The sequence below is a fragment of the Eucyclogobius newberryi genome, unplaced genomic scaffold, assembly GCF_026437365.1.
Source record: "Eucyclogobius newberryi isolate DKJ021-1_F unplaced genomic scaffold, fEucNew1.0.hap1 SCAF_10, whole genome shotgun sequence".
In the NCBI taxonomy this organism is placed as follows: Eukaryota; Metazoa; Chordata; class Actinopteri; order Gobiiformes; family Gobiidae; genus Eucyclogobius; species Eucyclogobius newberryi.
Genome location: NW_027315724.1, coordinates 36,169,401 through 36,194,355, shown reverse-complemented (window position 1 = coordinate 36,194,355; position 24,955 = coordinate 36,169,401). Strand labels below are relative to the sequence as shown.

The following is a 24,955-nucleotide window of genomic DNA, read 5'->3' as shown; positions in this document are numbered from 1 at the left end:
CAAATTGATTGTCATTGTCGTGCGCACATCATCATCATATTCATGTCGCTTGTCGCTCGTGAGAAGGGAGTGTTTTAATCCGCAGATGTGGCGCGGTAAGCTGCTGGACGGAGGAGCGAGCGCCGGACATATGGGGTCGCCGGCGGGGGGGGGAGGGGCTTCGGGGCGGTAACAGGTATCCGGGGCGAGGGGCACGACGACGGCACGGCGACATGGATCTAGTTTAACGTCAAAATGTCAGAGTAATATCGTAGAGTGTTTAAAGCTTCAGACGAGGAGGAAGGAGGAAACTACAAAGACCATGATGCTTTGCTCCGTGAACTGGTCCAAACACATTTCTATTGTGTGTTCAGACTTTTAAGACACATTTGATATAAATAAAGGGTGAAATGTGTTGACAAAAGGCTTCTAAAGAGAAAATATGATTGAATGAAGTGTATGATTGATGGAAAGCTGAAATTGTTGAGTTTTTTTTGACATTTTGAAGTTCTAAAACGATATTTTTCCATGTGTTTTGGAGTCTGCAGAGTTCAAATAATATTACAATGATTATGTTTCATAGTAATCTTGTCACTTCTTCATTTTTAGAGAAAATGAGAGTGGATTTGTCTAAATAATTGTAGCTCCCGATAATGTAAACACAACATCTGTGAAATCTGTGTTAGATCAACTTTAAACTGATTTGTTCTGGATCTGCAAAGGTCTGGATCAGTCCTGGTTTAGTCCTGGTTTAGTCCTGGTTTAGACCCGGTTTAGTCCTGGTTTAGTCCTGGTCCGGTCCCTGTCTGACCGGAGCAGGAGCTGTGTTCACTGCAGTAAGTCAGACCTGTTCCCATGAGGGACTCCTCAGGGCTGCGCTTTGTCACCGGTTCTGTTCATAGTTTTTATGGACAGAATTTCTAGGCGTAGTCAGGGGTCAGAGGGTGTGGTCAGGGGTGTGAGGGTGTGGTCAGGGGTGGGAGGGTGTGGTCAGGGGTCGGAGGGTGTGGTCACGGGTCGGAGGGTGTGGTCAGGGGTCGGAGGGGGTCCGGTTTGGGGACCACAGGATCTCGTCTCTGCTGTTTGCAGACGATGTTGTCCTGATGTCTCCATCAAACCCAAACCTGCAGCTGCACTGGGACGAGAGGGAAGCGTCTGGGATGAGAATCAGCTCCAAACCCAAGGTCATGGGGGGTCCTTGTCCTTTCCAGGTGGGTGGGGGGGTCCTTGTTCTCTCCAGGTGGGTGGGGGGGTCCTTGTTCTCTCCAGGTGGGTGGGGGGTCCTTGTTCTCTCCAGGTGGGTGGGGGGTCCTTGTCCTCTCCAGGTGGGTGGGGGGCCCTTGCCTCAAGTGGAGGAGTTCAAGTATCTCGGGGTCTTGATGGAGCGTGTGATTGACAGTTGGATCGATGCAGTCGCTGCATTGACTGTTGTGGTGAAGAAGGAGCCGAGTCCAAAGACAAAACTCTGGATTTATCGGTCACTCTACGTTCTGACCTCACCTATGGTCCTGAGCTTTAATGACCCAAAGGACAAGATCGCGGACACAAGCGGTCGAAATGAGTTTCATCCGCCGGGTGGCTGGGCGCTCACTTAGAGACAGGGGGAGGAGCTCAGTCACATGGCAGGAGCTCAGAGTAGAGCCGCTGCTCCTCCTGGGCGCCTGTTTCAGGCGTGTCCCACAGGGAAGACGCCCCGTGGAAGACCCAGGACAGGCTGGAGGGACTATGTCTCTCGGCTGGCCTGGGTCCCTGCTTAGACTGCTGCCCCCGCGACCCGGCCCCCGCGACCCGGCCCCCGCAACCCGGCCCCCGCGATCCGGCCCCCGCAACCCGGAGAAGAGGAAGAAGATGGATAGATGTGGTTTGAAACACATTTCTCCTGCACGTCTCTCATAAACCCTGAAGAACCATGACCCTCGCTTCACAGACGCTGTGACTGAAGCTGTGAATAATAATAATAATAATAACTTTTATTTATATAGCGCTTTTCAGGGACCCAAAGACGCTGAACATTATAAAAAAGGGGGGGGTATTTACAGACAGGGGGGACAACACGTACAGAACACATTAATATACAGATAAAATGAACAAGACAGAAGAAGTAGAGAGAAAAAGATGGGGATGTAACAGGGGGTAGAAGAGTAGGCAATGGGGTAGAGGAGGCTGTGAAAGTCAAACACGGAGTCAAAGAACCGGCGTAAATATTTAAACGTTCACACCTCGAGTCATCGTTCATGTTTCATCCTCGTTCACGTTTCATCCTCCCTCGCGCCCGACCCGCCATTACTAATTCAAACATGCCCCCCGTCCCGTTCACGCGCCCCTCCCCCCCCCCGCCCCGGGCCATTACCGGAGGTGTGAGCCGCGCGGATGTCACAAACACGTCACGCACACTCCGCGCGCCGCACTTTAGAAAACGCCCGGTGTAAATGTTTGAGCGCCGACACAAACAGAGGAAGACGTTCTCTCCTGCTGTTGCCGCGGAGACGCCGCCGTGTTTGATCACAAAGATTCAAAGGTGTTTTTTTAATGAAAACGTCACAATAGATCGCGCGACGTCTGATTTTTATCAACAAAACACTTCATTTTCATAAACTTTACCTCAGTCGCCACATTTCAACCTTTATATTGTTTAAAATGTGTTTTAACTTTATTCACGGTTTAGTTTTCCTCGTCCCAAAACGTAAGAGGAAGTACACGATGTTTAACAAAAATACAAAATGTATTAAATTAAATAATACATTAATTACTTAATTATTGTTAAAAAACACATTAAAACACATTTCAAAACAAATAAAGGTTGAAATGTGGCAACTTTTTATGTAGTTATTTTGTAATATGTTTTAAAAGTACAAGAAAAAACTGAAATAAGATTAGACTTTATTTGTACCACAGTGGGGAAATTCCAGTGTTGCAACACAAAGTAGATACAGAAGTAAAAGAACAGATTAAAAACGTACTAAAAAAGCACTCTTATAAAAAACCAACCAGGGGTATGACAGAGTATTGCACATGGTTATGACAGAGTATTGCATTTGGTTATGACAGAGTATTGCACATGGTTATGACAGAGTATTGCACATGGTTATGACAGAGTATTGCATATGGTTATGACAGAGTATTGCATTTGGTTATGACAGAGTATTGCATTTGGTTATGACAGAGTATTGCACATGGTTATGACAGAGTATTGCATTTGGTTATGACAGAGTATTGCATTTGGTTATGACAGAGTATTGCATTTGGTTATGACAGAGTATTGCACATGGTTATGACAGAGTATTGCACATGGTTATGACAGAGTATTGCATATGGTTATGACAGAGTATTGCACATGATTATGACACACATGATTATGACAGAGTATTGCACATGGTTATGACAGAGTATTGCATTTGGTTATGACAGAGTATTGCACATGGTTATGACAGAGTATTGCACATGATTATGACAGAGTATTGCACATGGTTATGACAGAGTATTGCACATGGTTATGACAGAGTATTGCACATGATTATGACAGAGTATTGCACATGGTTATGAAAGAGTATTGCACATGGTTATGACAGAGGGTATGACAGAGTATTGCACATGATTATGACACACATGTTATTACAGAGTATTGCACATGGTTATGACAGAGTATTGCACATGGTTATGACAGAGTATTGCACATGATTATGACAGAGTATTGCACATGGTTATGACAGAGTATTGCACATGATTATGACAGAGTATTGCACATGATTATGACAGAGTATTGCACATGATTATGACACACATGATTATGACAGAGTATTGCACATGGTTTTGACAGAGTATTGCACATGGTTATTACAGAGTATTGCACATGGGTATGACAGAGTATTGCACATGATTATGACACACATGGTTATTACAGAGTATTGCACATGATTATTACAGAGTATTGCACATGATTATGACAGAGTATTGCACATGATTATGACAGAGTATTGCACATGGTTATGAAAGAGTATTGCACATGGTTATGAGAGAGTATTGCACATGATTATGACAGAGTATTGCACATGGTTATGAAAGAGTATTGCACATGGTTATGACAGAGGGTATGACAGAGTATTGCACATGATTATGACACACATGGTTATTACAGAGTATTGCACATGATTATGACAGAGTATTGCACATGATTATGACAGAGTATTGCACATGATTATGACACACATGATTATGACAGAGTATTGCACATGGTTATGACAGAGTATTGCACATGGTTATGACAGAGTATTGCACATGATTATGACAGAGTATTGCACATGGTTATGACAGAGTATTGCACATGATTATGACAAAGTATTGCACATGATTATGACACACATGATTATGACAGAGTATTGCACATGGTTTTGACAGAGTATTGCACATGGTTATGACAGAGTATTGCATATGGTTATGACAGAGTATTGCATTTGGTTATGACAGAGTATTGCATTTGGTTATGACAGAGTATTGCACATGGTTATGACAGAGTATTGCACATGGTTATGACAGAGTATTGCATATGGTTATGACAGAGTATTGCACATGATTATGACACACATGATTATGACAGAGTATTGCACATGGTTATGACAGAGTATTGCACATGGTTATGACAGAGTATTGCACATGGTTATGACAGAGTATTGCACATGGTTATGACAGAGTATTGCACATGATTATGACAGAGTATTGCACATGGTTATGACAGAGTATTGCACATGGTTATGACAGAGTATTGCACATGATTATGACAGAGTATTGCACATGGTTATGAAAGAGTATTGCACATGGTTATGACAGAGTATTGCACATGATTATGACACACATGGTTATTACAGAGTATTGCACATGATTATGACAGAGTATTGCACATGATTATGACAGAGTATTGCACATGATTATGACACACATGATTATGACAGAGTATTGCACATGGTTATGACAGAGTATTGCACATGGTTATGACAGAGTATTGCACATGATTATGACAGAGTATTGCACATGGTTATGACAGAGTATTGCACATGATTATGACAGAGTATTGCACATGATTATGACAGAGTATTGCACATGATTATGACACACATGATTATGACAGAGTATTGCACATGGTTTTGACAGAGTATTGCACATGGTTATTACAGAGTATTGCACATGGGTATGACAGAGTATTGCACATTAATATGACAGAGTATTGCACATTATTATGACAGAGTATTGCACATTATTATGACAGAGTATTGCACATGGTTATTACAGAGTATTGCACATGGGTATGACAGAGTATTGCACATGATTATGACACACATGGTTATTACAGAGTATTGCACATGGTTATGACAGAGTATTGCACATGGTTATGACAGAGTATTGCACATGATTATGACAGAGTATTGCACATGGTTATGACAGAGTATTGCACATGATTATGACAGAGTATTGCACATGATTATGACAGAGTATTGCACATTATTATGACAGAGTATTGCACATGGTTTTGACAGAGTATTGCACATGGTTATTACAGAGTATTGCACATGGGTATGACAGAGTATTGCACATGATTATGACACACATGGTTATTACAGAGTATTGCACATGATTATGACAGAGTATTGCACAGGGCTATGACAGTATTTGTTTTAGAGTGACAGCAGCAGAAGGACAGACTGTGAAACGTCTCCTTCACACAGCGAGGGTGGATCAGTCACTGAAGCTGCTCTCCAGAGTGGACAGAGTGTCCTGCAGGGAACAGAGTGTCCTGCAGGGGACAGAGTGTCCTGCAGGGGGCGAGTCTCATGGTCCAGCATAGATGTGAGTTTAGCCAGGACCCTTCTGTCCCCCACCTCCTGCACCGAGTCCAGAGGACAGCCCAGGACGGAGCTTTGCCCAGCTTCTTCCTCTTCCTCTCTGTGATGCTGCTGCTCCAGCAGACCACACCTACAGGAGCTGATGCACCACAGAGGAGGAGAAGGTCTTCAGGAGCGGCCCTGTCAGGAGCGGCCCTGTCAGGAGCGGCCCTGTCAGGAGCGGCCCTGTCACTCCAAAAGACCTGAGTCTCCTCAGGAGGTGGAGCTCACTCTGGCTCTTCCTGTTCAGTCTGTGTTATGAGTCCAGTTTGTGGTTCAGATGAAACACCAGGTTCTTGTGTGAGTCACTCTCTCAATGTCCCAATGTTCACTGGTGAGGGGGGCGTGGCCTGTCCCGTCCCTGGATGTTCACTGGTGAGGGGGGCGTGGCCTGTCCCGTCCCTGGATGTTCACTGGTGAGGGGGGCGTGGCCTGTCCCGTCCCTGGATGTTCACTGGTGAGGGGGGCGTGGCCTGTCCCGTCCCTGGATGTTCACTGGTGAGGGGGGCGTGGCCTGTCCCGTCCCTGGATGTTCACTGGTGAGGGGGGCGTGGCCTATCCCGTCCCTGGATGTTCACTGGTGAGGGGGGCGTGGCCTCTGTGGAAGTCCACCACCATCTCCTTGGTCTTCCCCGCGTTGATGAGGAGGAGGTTCCATAAAGTCCTGCTCCAGTCCTCTGTCCTCTGTCCTCCACATCATCGTCTGTGATGAGTCCGATGATGGCAGAGTGGTCAGAGAACTTCTGCAGGACACAGCTGTCCATGTCTGAAGTCTGCAGTGTAGAGGGAGAAGAGAAAGGGCTCGAGGACGGTGCCCTGGGTCCTTTGGCGTGCGAGTGACTAATCGGAAACAATAATCGAGGAAAATAACGCAGCCAGATACGACTGGTAGTCAGATACATTTTGATTTGACAACATTTTACAAACTCTGACAACCGAAGCCTCCGCTCCACAGCCAATCAGGGCTCACGTCACGCGGTCATGTGATCTGGTGCTGATGAGTATTTTTTTGTATTCTTTTCATCTTCTTGGTTTTATTCTTGGTGTTTTTCTTTTCTCAGCTCATGGAATGTTCTGGAGTCACGTGTTCTGAGCGTAACCCGAGTGCTGCGAGCAGAAAAACAGAGAATACAAACTGACAAACAAAAGGTCAAACGGTCAAATGTAGAGACAAAGAGGAATGTCTCCCTCTTGTGGCCGAACATCAAACCACAAGTGTTTTCATCCAAATGTTTAAACACAAGGGTTTCTGTGGTTTCTGTGCGTTTCCTGGTTCAGTTTTGCTCGTTACAAAATGCAGATGTCAATTAATTAAGGCAAAAATACACAATGCACAAAGTAAAGTAACTAGACCTAAAGAGTCATGTGTCTAAAGTAAATGTGTGAGGCAAAAAAAAAAAAGCCAAACACAATATTGTCCCTTGTGAATGAATGTGAGAGTGAATGCATTCGTCTGTGTCTCCGTCTCTATGGCAACCCTGTGCCCCGCCTAAGGCCCAAAGAACCCGCTGTGCATTGTACACGATTATGGACTGAAGTTTGACATGAAACTGTTACTGTAATGAAATATAATGAAATGATTCATATCCATGTTATTGTGTTTGAAATGAAGTCTGAGAATTGTCCTCGAGCCATAAAGACGATGGGACATTTAAATAAACACATAAACTCAAATTAGATTATTTTTTTAGGACGCGCAACTGTGAAAATAATATAAATACTCCAACATTTATTATTAGTATTATTATTATTATTTACTTGAATAAACTTTGTTTCTAATTTGATAGTGCGGTCTCTCTGATATTATTCTGTGGTCTTTGCCTCCCTCTGGTGGCTGCCACAGGCACTACATGAGGCTGTTCTTTGCCTCCCTCTGGTGGCTGCCATAGGCACTACATGAGGCTGTTCTTTGCCTCCCTCTGGTGGCTGCCACAGGCACTACATGAGGCTGTTCTTTGCCTCTCTCTGGTGGCTATCACAGGCACTACATGAGGCTGTTCTTTGCCTCCCTCTGGTGGCTGCCATAGGCACTACATGAGGCTGTTCTTTGCCTCCCTCTGGTGGCTATCACAGGCACTACATGAGGCTGTTCTTTGCCTCCCTCTGGTGGCTGCCACAGGCACTACATGAGGCTGTTCTCATGTGACTTGCCGCATCTCTTCAGGAGCATCAGAGGCTCATTACTGACATCCATCCATCCATCCATCTTCTACCGCTTTATCCGGGGCCGGGTCGCGGGGGCAGCAGTCTGAGCAGGGACTCCCAGACTTCCTCCTCCCCAGACACTTCCTCTAACTCCTCCGGGGGGATCCCGAGGCGTTCCCAGGCCAGCCGAGAGACATAGTCTCTCCAGCGTGTCCTGGGTCTTCCCCGGGGCCTCTTCCCGGTGGGACATGCCTGAAACACCTCCCGAGGGAGGCGCCCAGGAGGCATCCGGAACAGATGCCCGAGCCACCTCAGCTGGCTCCTCTCGACGTGGAGGAGCAGCGGCTCTACTCCGAGCTCCCCCCGTGTGGCCGAGCTCCTCACCTTATCTCTAAGGGAGCGCCCAGCCACCCGGCGGAGGAAACTCATTTCGACCGCTTGTATCCGCGATCTTGTTCTTTCGGTCACTACCCAAAGCTCATGACCATAGGTGAGGTCAGAACGTAGACCGACCGGTAAATAGAGAGCTTTGCCTTTCGGCTCAGCTCCCTCTTTACCACAACAGTCACGATGCAGCGACTGCATCACTGCAGCCGCTGCACCGATCCGCCTGTCGATCTCACGCTCCATCCTTCACTCACTCGTGAACAAGACCCCAAGATACTTGAACTCCTTCACTTGGGGCAAGGACTCCCCACCCACCTGGAGAGGGCAAGCCACCTTTTTCCGGTCGAGAACCATGGCCTCGGATTTGGAGGTGCTGATTCTCATCCCAGCCGCTTCACACTCGGCTGCAAACCGTCCCAGAGCAGCTGCAGGTCCGGGTTTGATGGAGCCATCAGGACAACATCGTCTGCAAACAGCAGAGATGAGATCCTGTGGTCCCCAAACCGGACCCCCTCCGACCCCCGACTGCGCCTAGAAATTCTGTCCATAAAAATTATGAACAGAACCGGTGACAAAGCGCAGCCCTGAGGAGTCCAACATGCACTGGGAACAGGTCTGACTTACTGCCGGCAATGCGAACACAGCTCCTGCTCCGGTCAGACAGGGACCGGACAGCCCTGAGCAAAGGGCCCCGGACCCCGTACTCCCGGAGCACCCCCCAAAGGACACCCCGAGGGACACGGTCGAAAGCCTTCTCCAGATCCACAAAGCACACGTGGACTGGTTGGGCAAACTCCCATGAGCCCTGGAGCACCCGATGGAGGGTATAGAGCTGGTCCAGTGTTCCACGACCGGGACGAAAACCACTCTGCTCCTCCTGAATCCGAGGTTCGACTATCGGTCGGATTCTCCTCTCCAGTACCTTGGAATAGACCTTACCCGGGAGGCTGAGGAGTGTGATCCTTTACTGAACCTTTCCTCATTACTGACATATCTCGGCCTAAAGGTCAGAAGAAAGACACGAACATGTTTTGATCTGAAATAAATAAGTCTCTGCATAACCATGTTTAAGAGATTAGAGTAAATGTAAATATATGAATATACTAACGGACAGAAACAGCACAAGAACATGACATTTGAGAGTGAAATGTTAGAAAGCGACATAAATGTACAAAATGTAAGAGTATTCAGCAAAAACACAGACAATAGATTATTACGTCAAAAACAGTGGAATAAACATGAGACCAGTAATTATATCTATTCATATTGATATATACAGTGCATATTGGACTCACAGACACGCTCCAGAGCTGCAGGCCGTCAGAGTATCCAATCATGAGGCACAGAGGAGGCTCTGTGGTTCCACTGTGCAGCTCCATGTACTCAGGGTTACGAGCCACGTCTGCGAGAGAGACAACAGTCAGAGACTGGTCCGTGCACTAGAGTATACGAGCATACGTTTGATCATTATTGTGACGTTTATGTTGTAACTATATATACTCACATTATGATTATGATATATATATATATATATATATATAAATACATCTCATAATCATCTCATAGTCATATCTCATATCATAATCATAAATCATAATCATATAGTAATCATATCATAATCATATAATATCACATATCATAACATAAACAAATCATAATCATATCATAAACATATAACATATCATAACATAATCATAAAATAAACATATCATAACATAATCATATCATAAACATAAACATATCATAATCATCAGCTGCGTGTGAAGATCATAATCACCGTTGATGTCGGCCTTCTCAAAGCGAACCCAGATGACCTTCTCCTTCTCGTCAGTGGGGGGCGCTCCAGTGTACGCCTGAACCACAGAAACACGGGGTGAGATCACATGTTTGTCGTGTTCAAGGTCACGTGACCTTCAAAAGTCCTTCAAGACATAAAGTCTTCTTCTTCTTCTTCTGCTTCTTCTGAAAACACACCTGAGGAACCACGTCCTGGAGGAACGTCACCACACTCTCCATGTACGACTGCTCCCTGCAACACAAGGACACCAGCAACTGTAATAACACGTGTGCAGGAGCAAGAACACGTGTGCAGGAGCAAGAACACGTGTGCAGGAGCAAGAACACGTGTGCAGGAGCAAGAACACGTGTGCAGGAGCAAGAACACGTGTGCAGGAGCAAGAACACGTGTGCAGGAGCAAGAACACGTGTGCAGGAGCAAGAACACGTGTGCAGGAGCAAGAACACGTGTGCAGGAGCAAGAACACGTGTGCAGGAGCAAGAACACGTGTGCAGGAGCAAGAACACGTGTGCAGGAGCAAGAACACGTGTGCAGGAGCAAGAACACGTGTGCAGGAGCAGCAATAACACATGTGCAGGAGGCTCCAGTCCCCGTGACCCCCGTGACCCCTGTGACCCCTGTGACCCCTGTGACCCCTGTGACCCCTAATAGGAACAAGTGGTAGAAAATGATTGAATGAATAATAAAGGCTGCTGTTGTTGTTGTTTGCATGATCGAAGTAGCTGCAGATTTTGCCATGTGATTATTGCACCGGTTCAAAGTGTGATATTGATTGCACAGCACAGTAAAACTGCACGCGCAATACAAACTATTCAAACAGAAACGTTAAGAAAATAAGATAAAGTCACGGTTTGTTCCGAAGTACGCGACAGAAGTACGCGACAGAAGTACGCGACAGAAGTACGCGACAGAAGTGAGACAGAAGTGCGACGGGTCCTTACGTGACGGCCTGCGCTCGCACGACCACGCCTCCTGCGCAGCGGCTCGGCCTGCGCGGAGAGTCTGTGGCCATCGTCGCTCCGACGTGGGACCTGAAGAGAAACAGAGGGAAAAGGATCAACACGACGTAGCCACGGCCGCCCCGGGGCAGACTCACAGAGACGTGGGTAAAGAGGCAAAACACTGTGGTTAGTGCTGCACTTTACAGCGAGAAGGTCCTGGGATCGACTCCCGGCCGGTGCGGGGCCTTTCTGCGTGGAGTCTACATGTCCTCCCCGTGTCTGCGCGTCCTCCCCGTGTCTGCGCGTCCTCCCCTTGTCTGCGCGTTCTCCCCTTGTCTGCGCGTCCTCCCCTTGTCTGCGCGTCCTCCCCGTGTCTGCGCGTCCTCCCCTTGTCTGCGCGTCCTCCCCTTGTCTGCGCGTCCTCCCCTTGTCTGCGCGTCCTCCCCTTGTCTGCGCGTCCTCCCCGTGTCTGCGCGTCCTCCCCTTTGCGTCCTACCCTTGTCTGCGCGTCCTCCCCTTGACTGCGCGTCCTCCCCGTGTCTGCGCATCCTGCCCGTGTCTGCGCGTCCTCCCCGTGTCTGCGCGTCCTCCCCTTGTCTGCGCGTCCTCCCCGTGTCTGCGCGTCCTCCCCGTGTCTGCGCGTCCTCCCCGTGTCTGCGCATCCTCCCCTTTGCGTCCTACCCGTGTCTGCGCGTCCTCCCCTTGACTGCGCGTCCTCCCCGTGTCTGCGCGTCCTGCCCGTGTCTGCGCGTCCTCCCTGTGTCTGCGCGTCCTCCCCGTGTCTGCGCGTCCTCCCCTTGTCTGCGCGTCCTCCCCGTGTCTGCGCGTCCTCCCCTTGTCTGCGCGTCCTCCCCGTGTCTGCGCGTCCTCCCCTTGTCTGCGCGTCCTCCCCGTGTCTGCGCGTCCTCCCCTTGTCTGCGCGTCCTCCCCTTGTCTGCGCGTCCTCCCCTTGTCTGCGCGTCCTCCCCGTGTCTGCGCGTCCTCCCCTTGTCTGCGCGTCCTCCCCGTGTCTGCGCATCCTCCCCTTTGCGTCCTACCCGTGTCTGCGCGTCCTCCCCTTGTCTGCGCGTCCTCCCCTTGACTGCGCGTCCTCCCCGTGTCTGCGTGTCCTCCCCGTGTCTGCGCGTCCTCCCCGTGTCTGCGCGTCCTCCCCTTGACTGCGCGTCCTCCCCGTGTCTGCGCGTCCTCCCCGTGTCTGCGCGTCCTCCCCTTGTCTGCGCGTCCTCCCCGTGTCTGCGCGTCCTCCCCGTGTCTGCGCGTCCTCCCTGTGTCTGCGCGTCCTCCCCTTGTCTGCGCGTCCTCCCCTTGTCTGCGCGTCCTCCCCTTGTCTGCGCGTCCTCCCCGTGTCTGCGCGTCCTCCCCTTGTCTGCGCGTCCTCCCCGTGTCTGCGCATCCTCCCCTTTGCGTCCTACCCGTGTCTGCGCGTCCTCCCCTTGTCTGCGCGTCCTCCCCTTGACTGCGCGTCCTCCCCGTGTCTGCGCGTCCTCCCCGTGTCTGCGCGTCCTCCCCTTGACTGCGCGTCCTCCCCGTGTCTGCGCGTCCTCCCCTTGTCTGCGCGTCCTCCCCTTGTCTGCGCGTCCTCCCCTTGTCTGCGCGTCCTCCCCGTGTCTGCGCGTCCTCCCCGTGTCTGCGCGTCCTCCCCTTGTCTGCGCGTCCTCCCCATGTCTGCGCGTCCTCCCCTTGTCTGCGCGTCCTCCCCGTGTCTGCGCATCCTCCCCTTTGCGTCCTACCCGTGTCTGCGCGTCCTCCCCTTGTCTGCGCGTCCTCCCCTTGACTGCGCGTCCTCCCCGTGTCTGCGCGTCCTGCCCGTGTCTGCGCGTCCTCCCCGTGTCTGCGCGTCCTCCCCGTGTCTGCGCGTCCTCCCCGTGTCTGCGCGTCCTCCCCGTGTCTGCGCGTCCTCCCCTTGTCTGCGCGTCCTCCCCGTGTCTAAGCGTCCTCCCCTTGTCTGCGCGTCCTCCCCGTGTCTAAGCGTCCTCCCCTTGTCTGCGCGTCCTCCCCGTGTCTGCGCGTCCTCCCCGTGTCTGCGCGTCCTCCCCTTGTCTGCGCGTCCTCCCCTTGTCTGCGCGTCCTCCCCGTGTCTGCGCGTCCTCCCCGTGTCTGCGCGTCCTCCCCGTGTCTGCGCGTCCTCCCCTTGTCTGCGCGTCCTCCCCTTGTCTGCGCGTCCTCCCCTTGTCTGCGCGTCCTCCCCGTGTTTGCGCGTCCTCCCCTTGTCTGCGCGTCCTCCCCGTGTCTGCGCGTCCTCCCCGTGTCTGCGCGTCCTCCCCGTGTCTGCGCGTCCTCCCCTTGTCTGCGCGTCCTCCCCTTGTCTACGCGTCCTCCCCTTGTCTGCGCGTCCTCCCCGTGTCTGCGCGTCCTCCCCTTGTCTGCGCGTCCTCCCCGTGTCTGCGCATCCTCCCCTTTGCGTCCTACCCGTGTCTGCGCGTCCTCCCCTTGACTGCGCGTCCTCCCCGTGTCTGCGCGTCCTGCCCGTGTCTGCGCGTCCTCCCCGTGTCTGCGCGTCCTCCCCGTGTCTGCGCGTCCTCCCCTTGTCTGCGCGTCCTCCCCGTGTCTGCGCGTCCTCCCCGTGTCTGCGCGTCCTCCCCTTGTCTTCGCGTCCTCCCCTTGTCTGCGCGTCCTCCCCGTGTCTGCGCGTCCTCCCCGTGTCTGCGCGTCCTCCCCTTGTCTGCGCGTCCTCCCCGTGTCTGCGCGTCCTCCCCTTGTCTGCGCGTCCTCCCCGTGTCTGCGCATCCTCCCCTTTGCGTCCTACCCGTGTCTGCGCGTCCTCCCCTTGTCTGCGCGTCCTCCCCTTGACTGCGCGTCCTCCCCGTGTCTGCGCGTCCTGCCCGTGTCTGCGCGTCCTCCCCGTGTCTGCGCGTCCTCCCCGTGTCTGCGCGTCCTCCCTGTGTCTGCGCGTCCTCCCCGTGTCTGCGCGTCCTCCCCTTGTCTGCGCGTCCTCCCCGTGTCTGCGCGTCCTCCCCTTGTCTGCGCGTCCTCCCCGTGTCTGCGCGTCCTCCCCTTGTCTGCGCGTCCTCCCCGTGTCTGCGCATCCTCCCCTTTGCGTCCTACCCGTGTCTGCGCGTCCTCCCCTTGTCTGCGCGTCCTCCCCTTGTCTGCGCGTCCTCCCCTTTTCTGCGCGTCCTCCCCGTGTCTGCGCGTCCTCCCCTTGTCTGCGCGTCCTCCCCGTGTCTGCGCATCCTCCCCTTTGCGTCCTACCCGTGTCTGCGCGTCCTCCCCTTGTCTGCGCGTCCTCCCCTTGACTGCGCGTCCTCCCCGTGTCTGCGCGTCCTCCCCGTGTCTGCGCGTCCTCCCCGTGTCTGCGCGTCCTCCCCTTGACTGCGCGTCCTCCCCGTGTCTGCGCGTCCTCCCCGTGTCTGCGCGTCCTCCCCGTGTCTGCGCGTCCTCCCCGTGTCTGCGCGTCCTCCCCGTGTCTGCGCGTCCTCCCCGTGTCTGCGCGTCCTCCCCTTGTCTTCGCGTCCTCCCCTTGTCTGCGCGTCCTCCCCGTGTCTGCGCGTCCTCCCCGTGTCTGCGCGTCCTCCCCTTGTCTGCGCGTCCTCCCCGTGTCTGCGCGTCCTCCCCTTGTCTGCGCGTCCTCCCCGTGTCTGCGCATCCTCCCCTTTGCGTCCTACCCGTGTCTGCGCGTCCTCCCCTTGTCTGCGCGTCCTCCCCTTGACTGCGCGTCCTCCCCGTGTCTGCGCGTCCTGCCCGTGTCTGCGCGTCCTCCCCGTGTCTGCGCGTCCTCCCCGTGTCTGCGCGTCCTCCCCTTGTCTGCGCGTCCTCCCCGTGTCTGCGCGTCCTCCCCGTGTCTGCGCGTCCTCCCCGTGTCTGCGCGTCCTCCCCGTGTCTGCGCGTCCTCTCCGTGTCTGCGCGTCCTCCCCTTGTCTGCGCGTCCTCCCCGTGTCTGCGCGTCCTCCCCTTGTCTGCGCGTCCTCCCCGTGTCTGCGCGTCCTCCCCGTGTCTGCGCGTCCTCCCCGTGTCTGCGCATCCTCCCCTTTGCGTCCTACCCGTGTTTGCGCGTCCTCCCCTTGTCTGCGCGTCCTCCCCTTGACTGCGCGTCCTCCCCGTGTCTGCGCGTCCTCCCCGTGTCTGCGCGTCCTCCCCGTGTCTGCGCATCCTCCCCTTTGCGTCCTCCCCGTGTCTGCGCGTCCTCCCCTTGTCTGCGCGTCCTCCCCGTGTCTGCGCGTCCTCCCCTTGTCTGCGCGTCCTCCCCGTGTCTGCGCGTCCTCCCCTTGTCTGCGCGTCCTCCCCTTGTCTGCGCGTCCTCCCCTTGTCTGCGCGTCCTCCCCGTGTCTGCGCGTCCTCCCCTTGTCTGCGCGTCCTCCCCGTGTCTGCGCATCCTCCCCTTTGCGTCCTACCCGTGTCTGCGCGTCCTCCCCTTGTCTGCGCGTCCTCCCCTTGACTGCGCGTCCTCCCCGTGTCTGCGCGTCCTCCCCGTGTCTGCGCGTCCTCCCCGTGTCTGCGCGTCCTCCCCTTGACTGCGCGTCCTCCCCGTGTCTGCGCGTCCTCCCCGTGTCTGCGCGTCCTCCCCTTGTCTGCGCGTCCTCCCCGTGTCTGCGCGTCCTCCCCGTGTCTGCGCGTCCTCCCTGTGTCTGCGCGTCCTCCCCTTGTCTGCGCGTCCTCCCCTTGTCTGCGCGTCCTCCCCTTGTCTGCGCGTCCTCCCCGTGTCTGCGCGTCCTCCCCTTGTCTGCGCGTCCTCCCCGTGTCTGCGCATCCTCCCCTTTGCGTCCTACCCGTGTCTGCGCGTCCTCCCCTTGTCTGCGCGTCCTCCCCTTGACTGCGCGTCCTCCCCGTGTCTGCGCGTCCTCCCCGTGTCTGCGCGTCCTCCCCTTGACTGCGCGTCCTCCCCGTGTCTGCGCGTCCTCCCCGTGTCTGCGCGTCCTCCCCGTGTCTGCGCGTCCTCCCCTTGTCTGCGCGTCCTCCCCGTGTCTGCGCGTCCTCCCCGTGTCTGCGCGTCCTCCCTGTGTCTGCGCGTCCTCCCCTTGTCTGCGCGTCCTCCCCTTGTCTGCGCGTCCTCCCCTTGTCTGCGCGTCCTCCCCGTGTCTGCGCGTCCTCCCCTTGTCTGCGCGTCCTCCCCGTGTCTGCGCATCCTCCCCTTTGCGTCCTACCCGTGTCTGCGCGTCCTCCCCTTGTCTGCGCGTCCTCCCCTTGACTGCGCGTCCTCCCCGTGTCTGCGCGTCCTCCCCGTGTCTGCGCGTCCTCCCCGTGTCTGCGCGTCCTCCCCGTGTCTGCGCGTCCTCCCCGTGTCTGCGCGTCCTCCCCTTGACTGCGCGTCCTCCCCGTGTCTGCGCGTCCTCCCCTTGTCTGCGCGTCCTCCCCGTGTCTGCGCATCCTCCCCTTTGCGTCCTACCCGTGTCTGCGCGTCCTCCCCTTGACTGCGCGTCCTCCCCGTGTCTGCGCGTCCTGCCCGTGTCTGCGCGTCCTCCCCGTGTCTGCGCGTCCTCCCCGTGTCTGCGCGTCCTCCCCTTGTCTGCGCGTCCTCCCCGTGTCTGCGCGTCCTCCCCGTGTCTGCGCGTCCTCCCCTTGTCTTCGCGTCCTCCCCTTGTCTGCGCGTCCTCCCCGTGTCTGCGCGTCCTCCCCGTGTCTGCGCGTCCTCCCCTTGTCTGCGCGTCCTCCCCGTGTCTGCGCGTCCTCCCCTTGTCTGCGCGTCCTCCCCGTGTCTGCGCATCCTCCCCTTTGCGTCCTACCCGTGTCTGCGCGTCCTCCCCTTGTCTGCGCGTCCTCCCCTTGACTGCGCGTCCTCCCCGTGTCTGCGCGTCCTGCCCGTGTCTGCGCGTCCTCCCCGTGTCTGCGCGTCCTCCCCGTGTCTGCGCGTCCTCCCTGTGTCTGCGCGTCCTCCCCGTGTCTGCGCGTCCTCCCCTTGTCTGCGCGTCCTCCCCGTGTCTGCGCGTCCTCCCCTTGTCTGCGCGTCCTCCCCGTGTCTGCGCGTCCTCCCCTTGTCTGCGCGTCCTCCCCGTGTCTGCGCATCCTCCCCTTTGCGTCCTACCCGTGTCTGCGCGTCCTCCCCTTGTCTGCGCGTCCTCCCCTTGTCTGCGCGTCCTCCCCTTTTCTGCGCGTCCTCCCCGTGTCTGCGCGTCCTCCCCTTGTCTGCGCGTCCTCCCCGTGTCTGCGCATCCTCCCCTTTGCGTCCTACCCGTGTCTGCGCGTCCTCCCCTTGTCTGCGCGTCCTCCCCTTGACTGCGCGTCCTCCCCGTGTCTGCGCGTCCTCCCCGTGTCTGCGCGTCCTCCCCGTGTCTGCGCGTCCTCCCCTTGACTGCGCGTCCTCCCCGTGTCTGCGCGTCCTCCCCGTGTCTGCGCGTCCTCCCCGTGTCTGCGCGTCCTCCCCGTGTCTGCGCGTCCTCCCCGTGTCTGCGCGTCCTCCCCGTGTCTGCGCGTCCTCCCCTTGTCTTCGCGTCCTCCCCTTGTCTGCGCGTCCTCCCCGTGTCTGCGCGTCCTCCCCGTGTCTGCGCGTCCTCCCCTTGTCTGCGCGTCCTCCCCGTGTCTGCGCGTCCTCCCCTTGTCTGCGCGTCCTCCCCGTGTCTGCGCATCCTCCCCTTTGCGTCCTACCCGTGTCTGCGCGTCCTCCCCTTGTCTGCGCGTCCTCCCCTTGACTGCGCGTCCTCCCCGTGTCTGCGCGTCCTGCCCGTGTCTGCGCGTCCTCCCCGTGTCTGCGCGTCCTCCCCGTGTCTGCGCGTCCTCCCCTTGTCTGCGCGTCCTCCCCGTGTCTGCGCGTCCTCCCCGTGTCTGCGCGTCCTCCCCGTGTCTGCGCGTCCTCCCCGTGTCTGCGCGTCCTCTCCGTGTCTGCGCGTCCTCCCCTTGTCTGCGCGTCCTCCCCGTGTCTGCGCGTCCTCCCCTTGTCTGCGCGTCCTCCCCGTGTCTGCGCGTCCTCCCCGTGTCTGCGCGTCCTCCCCGTGTCTGCGCATCCTCCCCTTTGCGTCCTACCCGTGTTTGCGCGTCCTCCCCTTGTCTGCGCGTCCTCCCCTTGACTGCGCGTCCTCCCCGTGTCTGCGCGTCCTCCCCGTGTCTGCGCGTCCTCCCCGTGTCTGCGCATCCTCCCCTTTGCGTCCTCCCCGTGTCTGCGCGTCCTCCCCTTGTCTGCGCGTCCTCCCCGTGTCTGCGCGTCCTCCCCTTGTCTGCGCGTCCTCCCCGTGTCTGCGCGTCCTCCCCTTGTCTGCGCGTCCTCCCCTTGTCTGCGCGTCCTCCCCTTGTCTGCGCGTCCTCCCCGTGTCTGCGCGTCCTCCCCTTGTCTGCGCGTCCTCCCCGTGTCTGCGCATCCTCCCCTTTGCGTCCTACCCGTGTCTGCGCGTCCTCCCCTTGTCTGCGCGTCCTCCCCTTGACTGCGCGTCCTCCCCGTGTCTGCGCGTCCTCCCCGTGTCTGCGCGTCCTCCCCGTGTCTGCGCGTCCTCCCCTTGACTGCGCGTCCTCCCCGTGTCTGCGCGTCCTCCCCGTGTCTGCGCGTCCTCCCCTTGTCTGCGCGTCCTCCCCGTGTCTGCGCGTCCTCCCCGTGTCTGCGCGTCCTCCCTGTGTCTGCGCGTCCTCCCCTTGTCTGCGCGTCCTCCCCTTGTCTGCGCGTCCTCCCCTTGTCTGCGCGTCCTCCCCGTGTCTGCGCGTCCTCCCCTTGTCTGCGCGTCCTCCCCGTGTCTGCGCATCCTCCCCTTTGCGTCCTACCCGTGTCTGCGCGTCCTCCCCTTGTCTGCGCGTCCTCCCCTTGACTGCGCGTCCTCCCCGTGTCTGCGCGTCCTCCCCGTGTCTGCGCGTCCTCCCCTTGACTGCGCGTCCTCCCCGTGTCTGCGCGTCCTCCCCTTGTCTGCGCGTCCTCCCCTTGTCTGCGCGTCCTCCCCTTGTCTGCGCGTCCTCCCCGTGTCTGCGCGTCCTCCCCGTGTCTGCGCGTCCTCCCCTTGTCTGCGCGTCCTCCCCATGTCTGCGCGTCCTCCCCTTGTCTGCGCGTCCTCCCCGTGTCTGCGCATCCTCCCCTTTGCGTCCTACCCGTGTCTGCGCGTCCTCCCCTTGTCTGCGCGTCCTCCCCTTGACTGCGCGTCCTCCCCGTGTCTGCGCGTCCTGCCCGTGTCTGCGCGTCCTCCCCGTGTCTGCGCGTCCTCCCCGTGTCTGCGCGTCCTCCCCGTGTCTGCGCGTCCTCCCCTTGTCTGCGCGTCCTCCCCGTGTCTAAGCGTCCTCCCCTTGTCTGCGCGTCCTCCCCGTGTCTAAGCGTCCTCCCCTTGTCTGCGCGTCCTCCCCGTGTCTGCGCGTCCTCCCCGTGTCTGCGCGTCCTCCCCTTGTCTGCGCGTCCTCCCCTTGTCTGCGCGTCCTCCCCGTGTCTGCGCGTCCTCCCCGTGTCTGCGCGTCCTCCCCGTGTCTGCGCGTCCTCCCCTTGTCTGCGCGTCCTCCCCTTGTCTGCGCGTCCTCCCCTTGTCTGCGCGTCCTCCCCGTGTTTGCGCGTCCTCCCCTTGTCTGCGCGTCCTCCCCGTGTCTGCGCGTCCTCCCCGTGTCTGCGCGTCCTCCCCGTGTCTGCGCGTCCTCCCCTTGTCTGCGCGTCCTCCCCTTGTCTACGCGTCCTCCCCTTGTCTGCGCGTCCTCCCCGTGTCTGCGCGTCCTCCCCTTGTCTGCGCGTCCTCCCCGTGTCTGCGCATCCTCCCCTTTGCGTCCTACCCGTGTCTGCGCGTCCTCCCCTTGTCTGCGCGTCCTCCCCTTGACTGCGCGTCCTCCCCGTGTCTGCGCGTCCTCCCCGTGTCTGCGCGTCCTCCCCGTGTCTGCGCGTCCTCCCCTTGACTGCGCGTCCTCCCCGTGTCTGCGCGTCCTCCCCGTGTCTGCGCGTCCTCCCCGTGTCTGCGCGTCCTCCCCGTGTCTGCGCGTCCTCCCCGTGTCTGCGCGTCCTCCCCGTGTCTGCGCGTCCTCCCCTTGTCTTCGCGTCCTCCCCTTGTCTGCGCGTCCTCCCCGTGTCTGCGCGTCCTCCCCGTGTCTGCGCGTCCTCCCCTTGTCTGCGCGTCCTCCCCGTGTCTGCGCGTCCTCCCCTTGTCTGCGCGTCCTCCCCGTGTCTGCGCATCCTCCCCTTTGCGTCCTACCCGTGTCTGCGCGTCCTCCCCTTGTCTGCGCGTCCTCCCCTTGACTGCGCGTCCTCCCCGTGTCTGCGCGTCCTGCCCGTGTCTGCGCGTCCTCCCCGTGTCTGCGCGTCCTCCCCGTGTCTGCGCGTCCTCCCCTTGTCTGCGCGTCCTCCCCGTGTCTGCGCGTCCTCCCCGTGTCTGCGCGTCCTCCCCGTGTCTGCGCGTCCTCCCCGTGTCTGCGCGTCCTCTCCGTGTCTGCGCGTCCTCCCCTTGTCTGCGCGTCCTCCCCGTGTCTGCGCGTCCTCCCCTTGTCTGCGCGTCCTCCCCGTGTCTGCGCGTCCTCCCCGTGTCTGCGCGTCCTCCCCGTGTCTGCGCATCCTCCCCTTTGCGTCCTACCCGTGTTTGCGCGTCCTCCCCTTGTCTGCGCGTCCTCCCCTTGACTGCGCGTCCTCCCCGTGTCTGCGCGTCCTCCCCGTGTCTGCGCGTCCTCCCCGTGTCTGCGCATCCTCCCCTTTGCGTCCTCCCCGTGTCTGCGCGTCCTCCCCTTGTCTGCGCGTCCTCCCCTTGACTGCGCGTCCTCCCCGTGTCTGCGCGTCCTGCCCGTGTCTGCGCGTCCTCCCCGTGTCTGCGCGTCCTCCCCGTGTCTGCGCGTCCTCCCCTTGTCTGCGCGTCCTCCCCGTGTCTGCGCGTCCTCCCCTTGTCTGCGCGTCCTCCCCGTGTCTGCGCGTCCTCCCCTTGTCTGCGCGTCCTCCCCGTGTCTGCGCGTCCTCCCCGTGTCTGCGCGTCCTCCCCGTGTCTGCGCGTCCTCCCCTTGTCTGCGCGTCCTCCCCGTGTCTGCGCGTCCTCCCCTTGTCTGCGCGTCCTCCCCGTGTCTGCGCGTCCTCCCCGTGTCTGCGCGTCCTCCCCGTGTCTGCGCATCCTCCCCTTTGCGTCCTACCCGTGTCTGCGCGTCCTCCCCTTGTCTGCGCGTCCTCCCCTTGACTGCGCGTCCTCCCCGTGTCTGCGCATCCTCCCCTTTGCGTCCTACCCGTGTCTGCGCGTCCTCCCCTTGTCTGCGCGTCCTCCCCTTGACTGCGCGTCCTCCCCGTGTCTGCGCGTCCTGCCCGTGTCTGCGCGTCCTCCCCGTGTCTGCGCGTCCTCCCCGTGTCTGCGCGTCCTCCCCGTGTCTGCGCGTCCTCCCCTTGTCTGCGCGTCCTCCCCGTGTCTGCGCGTCCTCCCCTTGACTGCGCGTCCTCCCCGTGTCTGCGCGTCCTCCCCGTGTCTGCGCGTCCTCCCCGTGTCTGCGCGTCCTCCCCTTGACTGCGCGTCCTCCCCGTGTCTGCGCGTCCTCCCCGTGTCTGCGCGTCCTCCCCGTGTCTGCGCGTCCTCCCCGTGTCTGCGCGTCCTCCCCGTGTCTGCGCGTCCTCCCCTTGTCTGCGCGTCCTCCCCGTGTCTGCGCGTCCTCCCCTTGACTGCGCGTCCTCCCCGTGTCTGCGCGTCCTCCCCGTGTCTGCGCGTCCTCCCCGTGTCTGCGCGTCCTCCCCTTGACTGCGCGTCCTCCCCGTGTCTGCGCGTCCTGCCCGTGTCTGCGCGTCCTCCCCGTGTCTGCGCGTCCTCCCCTTGACTGCGCGTCCTCCCCGTGTCTGCGCGTCCTCCCCTTGACTGCGCGTCCTCCCCGTGTCTGCGCGTCCTGCCCGTGTCTGCGCGTCCTCCCCGTGTCTGCGCGTCCTCCCCGTGTCTGCGCGTCCTCCCCTTGTCTGCGCGTCCTCCCCGTGTCTGCGCGTCCTCCCCTTGACTGCGCGTCCTCCCCGTGTCTGCGCGTCCTCCCCGTGTCTGCGCGTCCTCCCCGTGTCTGCGCGTCCTCCCCTTGACTGCGCGTCCTCCCCGTGTCTGCGCGTCCTCCCCGTGTCTGCGCGTCCTCCCCGTGTCTGCGCGTCCTCCCCGTGTCTGCGCGTCCTCCCCTTGACTGCGCGTCCTCCCCTTGACTGCGCGTCCTCCCCGTGTCTGCGCGTCCTCCCCGTGTCTGCGCGTCCTCCCCTTGACTGCGCGTCCTCCCCGTGTCTGCGCGTCCTCCCCGTGTCTGCGCGTCCTCCCCTTGACTGCGCGTCCTCCCCGTGTCTGCGCGTCCTGCCCGTGTCTGCGCGTCCTCCCCGTGTCTGCGCGTCCTCCCCTTGACTGCGCGTCCTCCCCGTGTCTGCGCGTCCTCCCCTTGACTGCGCGTCCTCCCCGTGTCTGCGCGTCCTGCCCGTGTCTGCGCGTCCTCCCCGTGTCTGCGCGTCCTCCCCGTGTCTGCGCGTCCTCCCCTTGTCTGCGCGTCCTCCCCGTGTCTGCGCGTCCTCCCCTTGACTGCGCGTCCTCCCCGTGTCTGCGCGTCCTCCCCGTGTCTGCGCGTCCTCCCCGTGTCTGCGCGTCCTCCCCTTGACTGCGCGTCCTCCCCGTGTCTGCGCGTCCTCCCCGTGTCTGCGCGTCCTCCCCGTGTCTGCGCGTCCTCCCCGTGTCTGCGCGTCCTCCCCTTGACTGCGCGTCCTCCCCTTGACTGCGCGTCCTCCCCGTGTCTGCGCGTCCTCCCCGTGTCTGCGCGTCCTCCCCTTGACTGCGCGTCCTCCCCGTGTCTGCGCGTCCTCCCCGTGTCTGCGCGTCCTCCCCTTGACTGCGCGTCCTCCCCGTGTCTGCGCGTCCTGCCCGTGTCTGCGCGTCCTCCCCGTGTCTGCGCGTCCTCCCCTTGACTGCGCGTCCTCCCCGTGTCTGCGCGTCCTCCCCTTGACTGCGCGTCCTCCCCGTGTCTGCGCGTCCTGCCCGTGTCTGCGCGTCCTCCCCGTGTCTGCGCGTCCTCCCCGTGTCTGCGCGTCCTCCCCTTGTCTGCGCGTCCTCCCCGTGTCTGCGCGTCCTCCCCTTGACTGCGCGTCCTCCCCGTGTCTGCGCGTCCTCCCCGTGTCTGCGCGTCCTCCCCGTGTCTGCGCGTCCTCCCCTTGACTGCGCGTCCTCCCCGTGTCTGCGCGTCCTCCCCGTGTCTGCGCGTCCTCCCCGTGTCTGCGCGTCCTCCCCGTGTCTGCGCGTCCTCCCCTTGACTGCGCGTCCTCCCCTTGACTGCGCGTCCTCCCCGTGTCTGCGCGTCCTCCCCGTGTCTGCGCGTCCTCCCCGTGTCTGCGCGTCCTCCCCTTGACTGCGCGTCCTCCCCGTGTCTGCGCGTCCTCCCCGTGTCTGCGCGTCCTCCCCGTGTCTGCGCGTCCTCCCCTTGACTGCGCGTCCTCCCCTTGACTGCGCGTCCTCCCCGTGTCTGCGCGTCCTCCCCGTGTCTGCGCGTCCTCCCCGTGTCTGCGCGTCCTCCCCTTGACTGCGCGTCCTCCCCGTGTCTGCGCGTCCTCCCCGTGTCTGCGCGTCCTCCCCGTGTCTGCGCGTCCTCCCCTTGACTGCGCGTCCTCCCCGTGTCTGCGCGTCCTCCCCGTGTCTGCGCGTCCTCCCCGTGTCTGCGCGTCCTCCCCTTGACTGCGCGTCCTCCCCTTGACTGCGCGTCCTCCCCGTGTCTGCGCGTCCTCCCCGTGTCTGCGCGTCCTCCCCGTGTCTGCGCGTCCTCCCCTTGACTGCGCGTCCTCCCCGTGTCTGCGCGTCCTCCCCGTGTCTGCGCGTCCTCCCCGTGTTGGCGTACACGGTCAGGTTGTTATCATGATGTTGTGACCTTTGACCCTCTTGCACCACTGGTCACGCACGGAATGGACAAAAAATCCATCTTTCTTTTGTTAGTTGTTCTGTCTTTGCTTGTTCTGCGGTCTCTCCACGTGATGTGAACCATGTGCCGGTGAAACCACATTTCTCCAACGTCACTCCATTTTTTCCCTCTATATTTTGGGCTGGATCACGTGTGAAAAGAGGCGATACGACACAAATCACACGCACATGCTACTGTTTTTAGCCTCTCCACAGCTCTGTAAACAACAATGACGCGTTTATACAGAAAAAACGCGTGAATCCACGTGGTTATGACAACACAGAACAACGTGTTTTATTGGGAAACGCGTAAAAACAGCTGTCAAGTCCGAATAGCGTCGCTAATCTGTCGCTAAAGTGACTGTGGCTCGACACGGATCCTGTGGCTAGCGTGTTAGCATTAGCCGACAAAACTGACGTTATTGTGAAAAACGCTGACGTTAAAAAGGAAACCCGCGGGACCTACTTTTAGTGTTAAAAGTGACACGTTTATATCCTCACAAAACCACGCGTAGGACGGTGCCGGCGGCGCAGACTGCGGCGGAGGAATAACGGAGATCCCGACACAAACAAACCAGGCGAGAAATGCGGAACTAGATCTGAGCCGCCGCAGCCAATCAGAGCGCGCGTAGACAACGTCCTTTGTTTTGAAAGCCTAGTTTTGTCTCTTCTGTGTTTTGACCTTTTTACTTGGCTATTTTATGGATTTTTTTGTCTAATTTGTTTGCGTATTAAACCATTTCTTCTATTGTTGTTCTGTTTTCGGTCATTTATGTTCATTTCTATGTTAGTTGTTGATAAAATGGGAATAAATCCATGACTAATATTACAGGTATTAACACATGTTTTATGTTAAATTATAGTATTTATTATACTTACACTTATTTATTATACGTTAACAATCCATCAAGGTTATTTTATCGTTTTAAATCCCAGAATTTGTATTTTATTGACACAGTTTTTTATTATAATTTTTAATACACTGCATTTCAACACATTTCAAAGCATCGTATTATTATCCACTGACTTTTAAAACATTGCATTTTTGTGTACTGAATTTCATAACATTTTATTTATATGAATTTGATCATTTATGTATGTTATTATCACGTAATTTTGAGATAAAGCTCTTCGGTGTTATATTGTATTTATTCCAGT

At 58.1% G+C, this 24,955-nt stretch overlaps 1 protein-coding gene across 1 annotated transcript in view; it reads right to left on the bottom strand.

Annotated features, from left to right (window-relative positions):
• bcas3 (BCAS3 microtubule associated cell migration factor) overlaps positions 1-24,324 on the bottom strand; it is a 244,269-nt gene extending 219,945 nt beyond the window's left edge. The window contains exons 1-5 of the mRNA XM_072457138.1: positions 24,264-24,324; positions 11,124-11,213; positions 10,359-10,413; positions 10,162-10,237; positions 9,680-9,786 (exon numbers count right to left, since the gene is read on the bottom strand). Coding sequence (XP_072313239.1) covers positions 9,680-9,786; positions 10,162-10,237; positions 10,359-10,413; positions 11,124-11,194 — 309 coding nt within the window. The 5' untranslated portion in view covers positions 11,195-11,213; positions 24,264-24,324. The remainder of the gene's footprint in view (positions 1-9,679; positions 9,787-10,161; positions 10,238-10,358; positions 10,414-11,123; positions 11,214-24,263) is intronic.
• Positions 24,325-24,955: the final 631 nt, after the last annotated feature.